The sequence below is a fragment of the Miscanthus floridulus genome, chromosome 6, assembly GCF_019320115.1.
Source record: "Miscanthus floridulus cultivar M001 chromosome 6, ASM1932011v1, whole genome shotgun sequence".
Taxonomy (NCBI): Eukaryota; Viridiplantae; Streptophyta; class Magnoliopsida; order Poales; family Poaceae; genus Miscanthus; species Miscanthus floridulus.
This window is the reverse complement of record NC_089585.1, coordinates 117,606,741-117,623,958: the sequence shown is the minus strand read 5'-3', so window position 1 is coordinate 117,623,958 and position 17,218 is coordinate 117,606,741. Positions and strand designations below refer to the sequence as shown.

The 17,218-nt window shown below is 51.7% G+C and overlaps 1 protein-coding gene and 1 non-coding gene across 2 annotated transcripts; one reads left to right on the top strand and one right to left on the bottom strand.

Annotated features, from left to right (window-relative positions):
* The first annotated feature begins 3,389 nt into the window (after positions 1-3,389).
* On the top strand, positions 3,390-3,515 carry LOC136462125 (U6atac minor spliceosomal RNA). Its single transcript, XR_010760644.1, has one exon. It is a non-coding gene; the product is annotated as a U6atac minor spliceosomal RNA (small nuclear RNA).
* Positions 3,516-3,772: 257 nt separating this feature from the next.
* Positions 3,773-4,855, bottom strand: LOC136459251 (protein MIZU-KUSSEI 1-like). The gene has a single exon (XM_066459127.1). The coding sequence runs from the start codon at positions 4,772-4,774 to the stop codon at positions 3,908-3,910; it is 867 nt and encodes a 288-aa protein (XP_066315224.1). The 5' UTR covers positions 4,775-4,855; the 3' UTR covers positions 3,773-3,907.
* Between the last annotated feature and the right edge of the window lie 12,363 nt (positions 4,856-17,218).

The window sequence follows — 17,218 nt, the reverse complement described above, 5'->3', positions numbered from 1 at the left end:
AGGAAGCGCAGTCAGGACAGCATTGGTTAATTCCAGTTTTCCTGCTTGAGAGAGAAAGGTTGAATTGCAAGCTAATCTCCTATCACACTTAGACACTAATGGCAGTGGCAGGTAATTCTCAGTTCTTGGTTTGGTCAGCAAATCCTTGTAAGACAGCTCAAAGAATGGAGCCAGCAGCAGGTAGAGGTCACGGAGCTTATTGCAACTCCTCATCCGGTGTCCATTTTCCCAGCACATCCAAATCCTATGAAAATGTGCACATCTCACTGAACGCATGACTAACCAACCCATCATTCCTACCAGATCTTGTTGTAGTTTCACTTCTACTTTCACCTAGCTGGTTTTCTTGATCTTGCCATGCGGCCAGAATTCAGATGCCCGTTATTTATATACACATGTGTCCCGTTTGGGTACATGGTGCACCTCAAGCTTCAGACTTCAATGTTTCACCAATCCATCATTCCTTCCTGCCAGATTTTGTTGTAATTCCGCTTCTAGTTTTACCTAGTTGATGTTCTTGCCGTGCGGTCAGATGCCTGTTATTCTGATGGGCTTTGTTGCGGTACACCCAAATGACCGTGAGCCGTTCATTCATTTCAATCGGACGGTTACAATCATCTGAGGTAATATATTTATTGAATTTTTCATTTTATAAAAAAAGCTAAATAAGGAATATTTTAGATATAAAAATCTTGTCTAGGTTTGATTGATGCATGTGTGATTTGACAGATATCCTGGTCTCCTCGTCATGCACAATCTTGCATACGTGTCCAATGAGGCAATGAACGTGTGAGTACCTGAACCCAATAGTACGTGAAATTTATGTGCATAAGTGCCCAACGTACATGTCCAAAGTACAAGAAATTTACGTGCATACGAAATACAGGTAATAGTTACTCCCTCCGTTCCAAAAAGAAGAACGTTATGGGATGCGTGGGGGTTAAACTTTCTCAACTTTGATTCGATTTGTAGAAAATACGTGCAACATTTATATCTCAAAATAAGTTTATTATGAAAGTATATTCAACGATCTATCTAATTATACTAATTTTGTATTATAATTATTAATATTCTTTTATATATAATTGGTTAAAGTTAAAAAAATTGACTTCTCGGGAAGTGAGAACGACTTGTATTTTGGGACAGAGGGAGTATCTGCTAATAATTATCTCTTTTTTGTCTAAACAAATATAGATAGTAGACTAGCTAAATGCTCAAATACTAACTATCTCACTAGTTGAATGAGAACAACTAATAACAGCTAATAGATGGACCCCACCTCCCCAACCTTATCCCTTTCAGCCTGAGTTGCGCAGGCCCTCGCCTTTGCTAGCGCTGCCGCCCGAGAAGTCTCGCGGTCTGTCCACATGCTCGAAGAGAAGGATGGACTGTTTGCTTCATGATTTTGTTCATGCTGCCTCGGAGCCTATATTGTGTTTGTTTGTGCATGTGCATGGTGCAATGTGTAACTCAGGCCTTAGAGTTCAGACCTCAGTTATACACCAACCAAGGCTTCTAACCTTACATCCTAATTCCCAGTGCATCCAATTCCTAGTTTCCTGCTAGATCTCGCCACCCCAAGAGTGCACAAGCACAACTAGTTATTTGATGTTGCCATCCAGTCGGGTGGATGACAGATATTTATACACCATGTATGTGTGTTGTTTAGTTGTGTGGACTATGAAGTAGAGAGCTTTAATAATCTACCAACCAACTGATGTGTTCATCAATCACTTCGGAGACTCGAAGAGCGTGACTGCGTGAGCTCATTATATGTAGCAGAAGCAGATCAAAGAAGCGTCAATGAGGCTACCTTTGGCTAGAGTAATGCTTGGCATGATGAGTTTTAATTTTCATCAGCACCATTCTTGAGAAAAAAAAATATGTATAAATCATTGTCTGCTTTCATGACTTGTTTAGAGATGTGGAATGCATTTCGAGCAATAATTTTATCACTCAAATTGTCACCTCTCTTTCAGCCCTTATTTTTTTTGTGTGCTTTTCTTTTTATTTTAACACTTTGCTAGATAAAACGATGGATCAAACACATAGCAGCTGCAGCACCAGGCATGCTAGATAACCATCAAGAAAAACGATGGAATGACAGATCAAACAGAGAGCAGCCCAAGGACTGTGCATTTGCTAGCTTATGCTCCCACTTGCTTTGCTTGGTTGTGGCCCACGGATTGAGCTTCATAATCAGCTCAATGATCCAAATAGAGCCACAGTTAGAGCAGAATTCTCTTTAGTAAATATAGAGTAATTGATTGGATAGGATTAGGGCCCTTCTCTATATATTCAGGGCTAGATTGAGGTTAAGATTGCATTACAATCCATTATCTGCAGCCTAGTCTTGGTTCGATGGTGTCCCACTGCTCCCGAATATTGCAAGGTGTGTGTCTTCCTCGAGCGCGACGCGCAGGAGGCGCCCATCTCCTGAGGGCTCAGATTGCCAGCCTCCCCGTCTGCATGGCTTCGTGAGGAGTACCAGGACGAGCACGCTCCCAGGCGCCTCCTGCACCTCCAGCGGCACCCGCATCCCCGTCGTGCGCGATGCGAGGATGACAAGGCTATCGTGACCAATTTGGCACAGTGAGACCGCGAGTTGTTTGGCCGCCGCTTCAGCCCAAATTCCCAGTGCATCTCATTCCCACGAGATTGCAAACTGCAGTGCCTACGCCAATTCACTCCGTGCTCCTTGCACTAGAGTGAACTTTGAGGTGTTAGTTTTACTCTAGTTTCATTTCATTTTACATGGCGTGGAGAAGCCAGAAGCCAGCTATATATGGGCATCTGTGTAAGACTACGACTACGTTTGTCAAGTTGTGTAAGCCTCTTGTTCACACCTACCAGAGTACAATAAGCAGTCAATGCCTTGCCAACCAATGATCAACGATGCTGGGCCTCAAGCGGGCCCAAACAGGCCGTACAGAGAACAAAGAAGGCCTTTTAACTTTGGAGGCCGGCCCTTCCTAGGAGTAGTGATTAATAATATACTCATAAAAAATAATATATTTGAGAAGCAGCAAAGCTGGTTGCCACTAAGAAAGGTTGCAATTTCCACTAAAGAGAGGAAACGCCGCAATTCTCTTGGAAAAATGTTTTAAGAGGTCAGGTTTAACAACATTCCGGGCAACTGAAGTTCTAAAGGTTGAAATCATTACAAGTCACACGTTTTCAGTCGGTTTGGAACTGACCTTTTTATGACCAAAAATAATAATACGCATCTCTGTTACACGCATCAGTGCCATGTGTTGGGCTTATTTCTGTATGTATGTACTGTCATAAGACATTGCAAAGGCTCGTAGGGGTGTTCAGTGTTTAGTACCATACTGCCTGGCAACAGATGAACCTGCTTGCTTATAAGCTTCAGCCTGCTACAACACGCCGTGTTCGTAGAAAGGAGAGACGGTTGGCATCTCCCCTGACAGGGACGGGAACAGCCTCCGGGCTTTCCTATAGCACACATTGCGGTTAAGGCTCTCTGCTCCGGCAGATCTTACCCAAATTTTTTTTTTTTTTGAACATCTTTCTGTTTTCAGCAGATTTCATCACTTTCATAGATCAGCTGCTGGTTTTGATTTCAGACAGAAAAACAGAGCATCGAGCTCTTTTTTAAAACATCTTTTTGTTTTCAGCAGATTTCACTTTTATAGATCAGTGCAGCACAGACACAGACACAGACACAGAAAGACACAGCATCGAGCTTTCTGTTTTCAGCAGATTTACTTTCATAGATCAGCACAGCACTAGAGATTTTGATTTCAGACAGAGAAACAGAGCATCGAGCTACCCTTGTCCCTTGAAGCAAATTTACCTGCTTATATATAGCTTAAAACTATCTTCTGCTCACTAATCTGAGTCATAGAAACTCCAAAATGTGAAAGGAAGTGTCAATTGACAGTTGTCATATCCTGATGAAGAAGATGCTAAGCTCCGGCCCGTTGTTGCCGTCAGGGTTGAGCATGTAGAACGACTCCGAGTCCCTGGACCCCACGACGCGATCGAAGTGCGCGCGCATGTACGCCAGGTCGCCGGCCTCCTGCCCCTCGGGGGCGCCCGCGCCGCCACCGCCCACGACGTCGGCCGGTAGCACGCCGGCGCCTGCTGACACCGTGCGCAGGAGCTGCAGGACCGTGAGGTCGCCCTCCGTGGGCTCCCGGCGCACGGCGTAGCCGATCTTGCGGCCGTTGACGTAGGCCGTCCACAGCAGCTCGTCGAGCAGCCTGGCGCGCCCGATGCCGGCGCCGGCGCCGGGCGGCTTCTTCTCGCACTCGAGCGCGACGCGCAGGTGCTCGGCGCCCATCTCCTGCATGAACCTGCCGGTCTGCATGGCGAGCTCCAGCAGGAGGACGGGCACGCTCCCGGGCGTCTCCTGCACCGCCAGCGTCACCCGCGCCCTGCGGTGCCCGAAGAGCGTCCCCGTCGTGCGGGACGCGGCGCCGATGTGGTGGTGGCCGTCGTGGCCCCTCGGCCCGCCGCCACTGTGCCGCGGGATGACGACCGGGAAGCGGCACGCCGGCGCGAGGATCGGGAGGGACCGGAACAGCGCGCGCACGGCGCGGATGGCGCGCAGGGAGGAGGAGCGCGCGGCCCCGGCGCCGCGACGCCTCCGCTTGTTGGACGACGGCGGCGCGGTGAGCGTGATCACGGGCCGCGGCGAGGCCGGCGGCAGCGGCGACGGCACGGAGCCCGGGGTGCGGGGCGTCGCGGGGCCAATGAGCGGTGACATCGGCGGGGAGGGCTGCGGCGTGCTGTAACTGTAATGAAGCATGGCCGTTGGCCGACGAGGTGAATCAGAACTGGGGGTTCGGAATTCGCGCGATGTCGCGGAATTTGGAGCCGGTGGGAGATGCTCTGGAGAGGCGGCATCATATCGGCGCTTATGACAGGCGTGTGCGTGCTTATATTATGTTATGATGAGGTTGATGGAAAGCACGTTCGTGAGTTCCAGTACGAGGCGTGCACGTCGATGGGAAGAATGTTTTCCTCCAGTTTTGCTTGTCGGTGTACGGCGCGGAATATCTTAGCGCATTTTACTAGTCAAGTCACAAATAAATATTGATCCAGCAGTCCAGGAATGAAGAGGGCCGAATTATCATGTGGATTTAGTGATCCGTGCTGGTTGACCGCGACCCAACTTATAAACCGATGCGTTTGTTTTTTCTTTTTGATGAAAACTGAAATGGAATTTCCCAGTCAGGAAGAGATGATTTAGGTACCCTAATTGGGCCAGTGCTGCGCAGTGTATCTGGGTCTTAGGACTTGGGAGTAGGATGCCGCCCCAGCTAAACTTGGGCTAGGCCGTGGCCGAACGACAAGTCTTTGAAGCCCATGGGCTCCATATATTAGTGCACTGGACTGAGTGGACTGTGTCCCGTTCCTAACATAAACGCCCAGCAAGCACCTCACGCATCCTTTCTAAAAAAAAAGCACCTCACGCATCCAAAAAAGTTCCAAACTCCACGGGCGGCGGCTGCCTGCCTGCCTACCTGCTGGCTGCCGCTGCAATTCGCGCGCGCCAACTAACAAGCGTCCGGTGTCCCGTCCCGCCAGGCGCCAGATTCGGTGGGGAGGCCGCCGCCCAAGTAAGAGTATATCCGACAGACTCTTCGTATCCTTTTTAATGACCAGAAATAGCGATTTTGATGAAAAAATATCCTTCAATAGCTTTTCTAAATAATCTTCTATTCTGAATTTTTCGCTAGTCAAAAATAGAAGATGAGAATGGTTCTCTAGAGTGCATGTGACGTATAGAAAAACTATTGGGGAATAAAAAGATATACAAATCGATTTTTATATAAATTACTCTCTAAATAATAATTTAGAGAGTAACGTTTAGATAGGCTCTTGGATGCTTTAACAAGCCTACTCCGTAGATCTATCTCAATCAGTTCCATTGCGTCCTGATGAAAGCGGCGTGCACGCGCGCGGGGTGCCGGGTGCGTCGGATGATGAAGGATTCAAGGCCGAGAGCGCCGCGCACCTACTGCTGCGGTGTCGCCGTCCCCGGGTGCGCGCGGCCGTCCCCCACACCACCGCGCGTGGCGCGTGTTCTTCTACCCTTGTGCCATCCCTGGTGCATCGTCCTCATCCCACCGAGTCGGCACGCCGGCCGTAACGTGTCCGTGTCGCACTGGCACCACCACCAGCCCGGCTGCCCTCGTCAAATCAAATCAGCTGGAGCACTAGCCAGCAGCTCACACCGGTTCTATCCGCGACACGGGAATCGTCGATGTAACGACGTAACAACTCCGGGAGGTTAGCGAATCAGAGAGCCTAGCGCCGGTTGGATAACGCGGAGATGCGACTAGGCAGGGCCCATGGGCATGACTACGGCCGCGCCGTATGACTTGGTCGAGCAATGACATTGATAGGGGGATGCTCGGATCGCCGCACTTGCCGCTGCGCACCAGCTCGCGGTGGGGCGGCGCCGACGACACGTACGCGAAAAGGACGGCACCGATGTGCCGGTGCGCCCGCTGCACCTGGCCCAGCGCCAGCGGGGGTCGAAGCGCCCGTTTGCGTACGCGAACAGTACAGAAACATACGTGTTTCTAGTGCAGAACCTGGATCATATTAGGGCCTCTTTGGCAGGGCTCTGGCTCCCGCACCTGTCGGCTGCTAAGGGCCGATAGGTGCCAAGGGACCGGAGCCACGGAGCCTGAAAAACGAGCTTTTCCGACTCCGGCGTCGTCTGTGAGAGAGGAAAGGAGAAGAGAGAAAAATAGCTCCGATGAACAGTACCGGATGTCGGACGCAGGAGCTGACAGGCCGGAGCCGGAGTCACCGGAGCCTTGTCAAAAGGTTCTTAGCCTGGAGGCTGGAACACATGTTTTTAGCTAGCTATCAGATCGAAGAGCGGACGGGGCCGCCGGATTTGAATCTAGTAATAACACCATGCGAGTCTCTGTCATCGACAATGGGCACGCAGTGTCGTGATGAGCAGGCACATCAAATCAAAAGAGTGACACCGGGCACGCAGCTAAGCTACCTCGAAATGAGTAATGACAGCGACACTACTACAGAAATCTTATTGAAAATGAAAGTTTTTGATTTATGGTGGTGGACATTGCAACCGCCTCTAATCAAAAGTCACGGTTAATCCGTGACATACGGAGACGGTTGCTTTGCCGGTCTCCGTAAATCAAACATGAAAAAGAAAAAAAAACACACGGACAGGCTCGTCGAGCCCATCCATGCGCCGCCGCCGCCGTTAGCTGGATCTGCGTGTTGTCGCCGTCGTCGTCCCTGGATCCGGTTGCGCCCGCCATCGATCCGCCGCCGAAGGACGGGCATGCCCCGAATCCGCCGTCGGGGGATGCCACCACCCTTACCCGCCGCCGAAGGACGGCCACGCCCTGGATCCGCCACGGTGAGCGCGCCTGCCCCTGGATCCGCCACCGGGGAGCGCCACAAGCCTCCTCGCGTGTCGATCTCGTCGGCCACCGCCTCCTCGCGCCGGATCTCGCGAAGCCGCCGGATCCGGATCTCGTCGGGGTTGCGAGCTCGTTGGAGATGCACCGCCTACTCCTGGCCGCGCCACCACCGAGACGTGCGTCCTCGCCGCCTCCCTCCGTGCCGACGGGGCCGCGCACCCACCACCGCCGGAGGGAAGAGAGGAGAGGGAGGGGCGCTCGCGTGTCCTTGCTGCCTCCGTCCGTGCCGACGGGGCCGCGCGCCTACCACCGCTGGAGGGAAGAGATGAAAGGGAGGGGTGCTCGCGCGTTCTCGCTGCCTCCGTCCGCGCCGCCGGGGCCGCGCGCCCACCACCGCGCGGAGGGAGTTGAGGAGAGGGATGGGCGTTGCGCTCCATCGGGAGGGGAGGGAGCAGAGAGAGAGGCCGGGGCCCTAGGAGGGAGAGGCGCGCCACGCATGATTAGGAGGGGAGGGGCACCGCGGTCGAGTGTCGGGACGGGAGGAGCGACGTTGGGAGTGAGGCTAGGGTTAAGTGTTGGTTATATATGAGCCCGGTCGAAAGGCAGAGATGGGTCGTTTTTAGGCCGGGAGCCGGGCCACTATTTTTTGGAGGCGGGCCTTATAGTGTGTCCGCCTCCGAAAATAGATTTATGAAGGCGGGCACTTTAAGACGACCGCCTCCGTAAATAAGCCATTTTTTGAGACGATCGTCTTCGTAAATCGATTTTAAGAGGCAGTTGGATTTTGATCGTCTCCGTTAATCGATTTTACAAGGCGGGCAAAGGTGACCACCTCAATAAATAAATGTGGCCGTCTCCATTAATGGCTCAATATTTTTTGAGACGGTTAGATTTTGTGTCCGTCTTCATTAATATTGGATACCGTCCCCTAAAATCATTTCTGTAGTATCGTAAGCTAGCCGCCTTTTAGCAACCGAACCGATGGGTCTCGCCGGAGGGGGCCGGCTGCCCGTCCCAGGAGGCGGTGGCACGACAGCGAGTAGCCACAGCCGCGCACCGGCGACCTGGGAGACGCGAGGCATCCAATCGGGTAGGTCCGCCGATTTGACGTCGCGACTAGCAGAATTGCTCGTGCGCCGCACTGGGCTTGGAGTTGATCGACACGGCGCGCCGGTCCCCGCCCCGCGGCATCCAGAGACGTAGCGGGAATGTGGAATTTTCTGCCAAATAAAAATGGCATGCCCATGCTTGGAAGCCGAAAGTCTGCGCATCGTTCGTCGAGCGGCCCACGGTCTGACATCGACGCGCGTCGCAATGATCTTTGCTCTACTAGCCCATCTTGCCATCCCGTCGCGGACAACGGACAGGACGGACGCCGTGGTTGGAGCGAGATCGCGAGCAACGGGTAACGACGGGTTGAGACTCGAGAGTGAGACCGAGGACATGGACATGGCATCAATACGGGGAGTACTGCACGGTACGGTAGGTACGAGGTGGCGTGGTGTTTATTACGGCACGGCGACGGTGGCGGTGCGTTTATGGCGGTGATCTCACGGCTGATGACACGCTGGCCGTTTATCGTGAGCGTCCTCGCAGTTCACGCACCCGAAAAGGGCCAAACAGTGGTTTTCTTTTGCGGGCTTGCTAACGTTGACATCTGTTTAAGGTGCTAGCCGCGCGAACGCTTTCGCACGTCGGACCTCACGCTGCTTCCCACCACTACCATCGCGCTCCCTCTATTTCGCCCAATGGCTATTGGGCCCGCACACGAGAAACCTACGTGAGTCTGAGTCACCTGCCCTGTCTGCGCATGGCCCCACACGGTGACCCACGACGACGCCCCAGCAGCAGTGTCAGGTGTCTACAACAAGTGGGTCCCATTGCAACATGACTAACATCCCGATCTATTTTTGTAACATTGAGATGAACACCTGAAAACACCTGTAACACTTGCAACATAAGTCTAAAACACCTGAAAACACTTAAAAGTCATTAAAAAGCATATACAATATCTAGATCTAGTTTTCAACGTCCAAAAGAAACGCTTGCAACATACGTATAAAAACACCTAAAACACTTGAAACATACGTTTGCAACATATGTGTTATGTAACATCCATATATACTTCTACAACATTCAAATGAAACACGAAACATATGTTTGAAACACCTAAAACATATGCTTGCAACATACGCATCATCCAAATGAAACACTTGAACACATATATCTACAACACCTGAAACACAGTGTCGGAGACTAATGCTAGGGTACCCGAAGAGGAGGAGCTAATGACCATCAACATTGATTCATCCGAGCAGTTAAGAGCGCGACTTCAGCTCCAACTTACCCCCAAGCGCGCGGGCTCCGCCTCGACCGACCTCTGGGGAGCCTCTGGGGAAGGACACCGCCTCGTCCGACCCCAAGGCCACGAGCTCCGCCTCGACCGACCCTTGGGTTTGCGCTCTGCCTTGCTCGATCTTTGGGTTTGCACTCCGCCTCGCCCAGTCTCTAGGGGAGGGCAACGCCTCGCTCGACCCATAGGTTTGCACTCCGCCTCGCTTGACCCTTGGGTTTGCGCTCCGCCTCGCCCGACCTCTGGAGGAGGACTCCGCCTCGCCTGACCCTAACGCCACGGACTCCGTCTCGCCCGACAGAGACCCATGTCGTCGCCAACCACTCTAGGTCCAAGCGTATGGTCCTAGGTCAAAGCTCTAACACCAGGGAAGAGACCGGCACGTCTCGATGTAACCCGTGGCTACGGGGGGCTATACCGGAGGGTTCATATCAAGAACAACGTCGGGCGTACCGGTATTGTTCTGCTTAACCCCCGTATGAACACTGGCAGACGCGTCAGCTCACCACGACGTCTGCTGCGATGGAATGGAACGCCATGACAGGCAGACGATGCCTGCGCGTGGAGCCAGTGGCGGACGGGGCCACGACGTGGAGCTGTCCCTATTGACATCTATAGGGTCGGCAGGACCCTCATGAAGGATGAGAAGGACCCGACAATCCTGAAGGTCGTCCTCACCCTCTCGTTTCTTCTCTTTTTCTCCACTGTAACCCGTGCTTTTCCTTGATCTACAAAAGAGAAAGCAGGGCGTCCCATGGAAAAGACTGGAATCGATCAATTGAGGCCAGACCCGATCGAACCATCACGAACTCATCGAACCTCGAACTGACTAGAACACAACACAAGCACATGGCTGAGCGGCAACTGAGCTCTTGGCAGCCGTTCACTCTTTCCACCAAAGACTTGGGACATGTCCATCTCTCGCCCGTTTATAACCCCTACTACAAATTTTCAGTGTTAGTAACATGAGCAGTAGCGATGAACTGGACGTAGGGATATTCTGCCTGAACCAGTATAAACCTCGTGTCCTCTAAACACACCATTCGAGCCACACGCGCAATACTAAAAATTTACTCATTGATGGTAACTCGAAACACCGACAATTGGCGCACTAGATAGGGGTCTTTTGCGTGTCTCGACATCCACACTAGGCCTCGGGTGGCTAGTCACAACGTCAGCAGGGTCCTGGGCACGCACGTGCGCTTCAGGGACTTGGACTTCATCGTCATGACAGAGGAAGAGTTGGCGCTGGCTCTCGTCGCCATCCCACCTCTCCACTCCGCTGGCCTCGACTCGATTACCGAGGCACTTAAGGAGCTGCAGCTGCACCCACCAGAGGCCCGTGCCCCCAGGGGCGACCAGCTCCTCGACTTCAACTATGGGAGGTTAGAGCGCCAGCTCAGCGCCTTCCTAGGACCCCGACCATCCCAGGAGGACCTACGCCACCTCACCTTCTCGTTCGCTAACGTCATGGCACAGCTTGCTAGAGGAGAGCCACCCTCCCTAGAATACCTCATCTGGAGCACCCCGATGACGCTCCCGCTCGATTTACGCAACACCGTAGAGACCGTTGGCCACCTTGTGGTGCAACACGTGCCTCCATCCCCCGCGAATGACGAGTTCGTGGGGATGACCAAATATGTTGCGAAGTCTTTCCATGATCTCCTTGCAGGAGAAACGGAGTTGCCCTCCACCTCTGACTCCAGTAGGGGGAGCCATCACCCTTCTCGTGAATGTTTCATGGTAGATACCCCTGAGGGACATGTCAAAAGCATCAACGAGGAAGAGGCTACCCCAACGAATGACCTCGATGATGAGGTCGAGGGGGATGCAGGGGCCCCACCTCACCTATGGGTGGGGTAGCTGAAGGCCCGACACCAAGGAGCTCGAGGAAGCATGACTCCAGCTCGAGTAGGAACACGCAAAGCTCGATCTTGAGATCGAGCACCATGGAGACGGTGGGCATGCATGCGCCATGGCCCACGACGTGAACCGGAGGATCATCGAGGACGATGAAGTACTCCCACACTTCGCTTGGGCAAGCCAGAACATCGCTACTACGGTGGCCTTGCTCTAGGGGCTTTCAGGGCTCATGATGCCCGAGGATCATTGGGCCCATCATGAGATTCGCAAGCTACTCGAGCGTGCGGCGGTACAGCAGGCCGAGGGCTCGCTATCTCAATGACCCAAGCTCGAGGCTAGCTAGCGCACGCCCTTGGAGTGACTTGACAAGAACACATCAGTCCACCAGGCGCCGCAAGGAGGTAGGCCACGCACCGTAGTCCCAGTGCATGAGCGTCTCAGCCGCCACCATAACGCATGCAACACCCTTGATGCCCGTAGGCATGCTCGCAGTGATACGAGGGAGGGGGCTAACCGTGGCTACCACCCACATCGTGGCGGATGCTACGACAGCGGCAAGGACCGAAGCTCGAGCCTCGACCTGCCAGGACCTCAGGCTTTCGGCCAACACATCCTCAACGCCACCTTTCCACCACGGTACCGACCGCCAACCAACATCCCGAAGCACTCCATTGAAATGAACCCCGGACTGTGGCTAGAGGATTATCGGCTTGCTTGCCAAGCTGGTGGAGCGGATAATGATGATTTTATCATCCGTAACCTTCCATTGTTCCTAGCTGATTTGGCACGAACATGGTTGGAGCACCTTCAGCCCAACAAAATCCAAAGATGGGCGGACCTGAAAGAGATATTTGCGGAGAACATTTAGGGCACATACAAGCATCCTGGGAACCCATGGGATCTCAAAAATTGCTGACATAATGTGGCAGAACCGCCTAAAATAGCACGCTTACAGAGGTGCTCGTCTCCCACCAGACACTAAGCACCCAAAAATAGGCTGCAGCAAGCGATACCCGTCGGGCACACCCCAAGGGAGAACCTGAAAGATCCACATTTTCCCCAAGGATCCAATAATGAGAACGAGTTATAATACAGGTCCATTTCATACATCAGAAGTTCTTAAAAGTACATTATTATATTATCAAATGTCAGAGTGCGGAATGATAAACAATGGAATTTAAATAAACATCTAGCAATAAGAACGAGGATTCCGTCTGAGCCCATCAGAAGAATCCTCCACACAAAGGTACTTATCATGCATCACCTACAACAGGGGTAAATAAACCCTGAGTACACAATATACTCGCAAAACTTATCCGACTAGTGAGAATAATTTCCTGGCTCTAAGAAATATGATAAGCTTTATGGTTTGCTGGTTTCTTTTGGGCAGAAAGCAATACTAATAGGGAGTCCTTACTTATGTTATTATTATTAGCAATATTAAGTTATTAGCTACCCAGTCTATATAAGCACCTATTCTACTTTCAAGCAAGAGTTGAGCAATCAGTTTCATTTCTTCTCCTTTCAACTTTCAGTTCTTACTATAGTGCTAAACCGCAGACAAGCCGTACCGGAATGCCGGCGATTCGTGAATCAATGCCCTCACCTGGGTGCCCCAAAGACACATGCCCTGCTTATACCCTAGGCACAAGCAGGATCAACCCATCACTCTCCTATCCTGGGTGTCCAGGTCCTTGTCCAAACTTGGACTCCAAGCCCCCACTACTGAGTCTTGGACTCAGTGCGGTGCAAGGACCTCCACCATCGCTGCCTCCAATTAGTCAGTCCAGAACGAGCCGGATCCACAACAAGAGAGCAATAAGTCTTCCCTGTGTCCATACCCAAGTATGTGCTCAGGACAATAGATCTGTGACTTGCCTAGAGCCATATGCAATGACTGATCCTTAATTAACACAGACTGGGAAAAAGTGTAACCAGGCTATGCCCTGTTGGCCGCAGGACACAATCCTTTACACCTACCAGTACCCAAACCATATCCCTGCCCGCTCACCATTTCCTTTCCACCATTTTTATCATGAGTGATCATATTTATCACCTATTTGCGAGTAATGGCTGGTTACTCACGCTACCAATATCCTGAGCGTAGCAGCTACTTGACCTGTACTAGTAGGACTCTTAGGTATATATATTTATGCATGTAGTTTTCATAAAATGCCTGTAACGTAAATGCACATCATATACATATTCAGTGATCATTTAAAATAAGAGTTATGCACCGGGGCTTGCCTTGGGCAAGCGACGGGTCAGTAAGGTCAGCATCAAATGGCTCTGGGGCTCCCTCCTGCACGAGGATCTCCTCCTCGTACTCCTCATCACCTCATCATACTCCTGCTCATCGATGGGCACAAAGTCTACCAGCCTGTGATCTACATGCATAAAATGATGATGCAATGCTTAGTAATATAGCAACAACAACTCTAAAAATAAAGGTACATCTGTTTAACCACTAAGCTAGTGCTACTGACCACAGTATTAAGCTATCTATCGTTGCCGATAACAAGTTTGACGTATGGCATACAATATTATAACAACTACATGTATTCTTACTCCTAATGCTGATCTACGCTATATACGATAAAACAAGGGTAATAACTACTCTATTTAGCAACTCATTCTAAGGCTACAAAATTTACAGCAAGTACATAATAACCTAGTGAGCCTACTATAAAATTTTTATAGCTATATCCATCACCATTTTACCACAAAATTCCTACAATTATTAATCTACATAATACTAAGCTTTTTTTGTTAGAATTTATGAACCTACCATCATCATAGCTAACTGTACTAACAAGTAGATGGTAATTTTGTGAACTTAACAAAATTGGTTTCACTATTTTTGGACAACTACACAATTTTTACTACAATTTATCAAAGTTTAGCTGGAAATTATATTGAATAAACGTTGATAATTCGCTGGAGAATTGAAAAAAGAAATCTATCACGTGGCCCAACTCTCCGGCTCGGCCCAAACCAGCGCGACGCGCGTGCGTATGCGCAGCGCATGGTGCGGCCCACACGGTGCGGCCTAGCCCAGAGCACGGATGGCCTACGGTGGGGAGGACCCATGCGCGCCGGTGAATATGCAAAAACAACCCTGAGTTTCTGCTAAATGACTCCGTCGTCCCTCCTACTATTCTACTCTCTCACTGACGCTCGCACTTATCCCCCTGCCTCATCTCGAATTTACATGCTCACACCCCTGGCTGGATTTAACAGAGCCGCGGCCTCACCGGCCAAACACCGGCGAGCACCAACCTCTCTAGCACAAACCAGCACCCCCATGAGCATCTACGTACCATGCACGACCGATTGAGGTAACAATTACATAGAACGATGCACCACGTAGGCGTGGCCACGTGCCACAGCGGGGTCTGGCCGCGGTAGCTCGACGCCGGCAAAACCATCTACTCTAACGCCCCTACTGCTACTCGATGACCATTAGCAGTCCAAAATTAACCACCTCGAAGCCCTAATTGAATAGTTGCTACGCCCAACTAAGCTGGCCACCAGAGCGGCATCAAAACCAATTCACCGGTGGGCGCCCCCATGCTTCAGCGAGCCTCAGCCCTAATTGAGTCATCTAGGTACTCTAGAAGCAAGAGGACCTCACCAGCAATGCGATGGATGGGCTAGGCGAAGTTACGAGTAACTGCATTGGCCTGGCCACGCGCACGGGGAGGTTCTGGTTCACGCCGGCCGCAGAGAAGATGTTCCCGGTGACTTGCAACACCGTCGGCAGGGCCACTGCACAGGCGAGGCAATTGAGTCAAGGAGAGGCAACAGTCGTGCTCAATTGAAACAAAAGAGCAAGGAGCAGTGCCTCGGGACGAGAACTCATCTCGTCGGCCATGGCGGACCACTGAGGGGAAAAAATCTCCCCATTACCTCACCGAAGGAAGGAAGCCCGTCAAATTGACTCCAATTGGAAGCTAACTACTCTAGCTATTTGGGTGCATGGGGAATTGGAAAGGGATGGATGGTACAAGACCAATTTTGAGGGCGACGATGTTCGGCTTAGAGGTGACAATGGCGACGGCGAAAGCTTAAATCAGTGCCCAACAACGGACTACCGCCCCGGCAAGCTAGGCCCATCGCTGTACTCCCACTCATCTTCCGAACATGGCAAATGCGAGAGGGGATAGGCTTCTAAAGTTAGGCCTTAGCATGGCGTGGCCGATCGGTGACTTTCCAGACGATGCAACGGCAGGCGTGGTGTGAACACGCGTGCAACCGTGAAGACAAGGACCGGCGAGACCAACCCATGTGTGCACAGTCGCAATGTCAATGAGAGCAGTGGCTATGCAGGTGGTACACGTGAGCTTGCTCGGGCGAGTGGCGACACCGGTTCGGACGACCGACATGACGGCAGACGCGACGACAGGCAGTGGCACTGGCAAATGTGCTGGGATGGCGGAACATCTAGACCCGTCAGGCCCCAGTGCGTGCGCGTGAGCGAGTATCAAGCCAGGTGCACCACAGCGGCGATGATCGGGCGATAGTGACGGCCCAACGGCCAGCGCGCTGCGACGGCGGACGACAGTTGCGATAGGGCATGTGCCGCGTGCGGCGTGCGCGAGCCACGAGCGAGGCGTGCAACAGCGGCAGGAGGTCGTGGCCAGCAGCGCCAGGAGCCACGCGTGTGGTCGTGTCTGCACAGGCACGACGATGTCGATGTGGCCGATGCAGCAGCACTCGCTGGGCGGCCAGCAGCGGAGCCAGGCCGAGCAGGGCGGTGACTGCAGCCAGCGCTGGCTTCTTCAAAAATAAGTGACTTGCACGCTTTTTAAAGATGTTAAAAAATCCTACACGATGGTCCAAATGGCCAATCACTTTTTCTACACTCAAGATGGTATATGGAGCTATCGACCTAATCCATGACACCTCGCCACTTCTTAAGCCGGTCGCTCTACAAAAATTGTCGAACATGGCTTCATCGACATATTCACAGACTTATGCGGAATGGCTAAACCTCGAATGGTTTTGCATCGAATTCGAATTCCGACCTACTTGATATACTAGCTAGCGAACCTCGTCCTCGACTGCACATGTTTCATCGTCGCCTACGAAGTTTAGGCTACCCACTTCACTATGCTCCGCCGATGCGTTCCGTATCGTTTCTGCTCGATAAAAATTCATTTAGAATCCTAAGTGATAATACGAAGCGCGAAATATAACCTTTGTTTCATGTTTCAACTGAACACTTCAATTTCTGAACATTGATTTATACTTTATAACACACACATTTATTCTCAAGTATGATGCTCATGCAGTATTTTAGTAACAACTGTACAATGTAACACCGAGGGTGTTAAACATAAGGCCGGGGAAACCCTTCGTGGGTACATCCGGCGCTTCTCCTAGCAGTGCAACGAGCTGTCTAACATTGTCGACACCAATGTCATAGGAGCTTTCCTATCTAGGACCACCTGTGAGTCGTTGGTCCTTAAGCTAGGATGTAAGGGCCCACGAACCACCAAGGAGCTCCTTGATATTGCCACTAGCCTCACCTCCGGTGGTCAGAGCGATCTTCAATCGCCTCAAGGGCAAGGCGAAGTAGGACGAGGACATCGGCGAAGGCACCTCCAACCGTCCTAGCTAG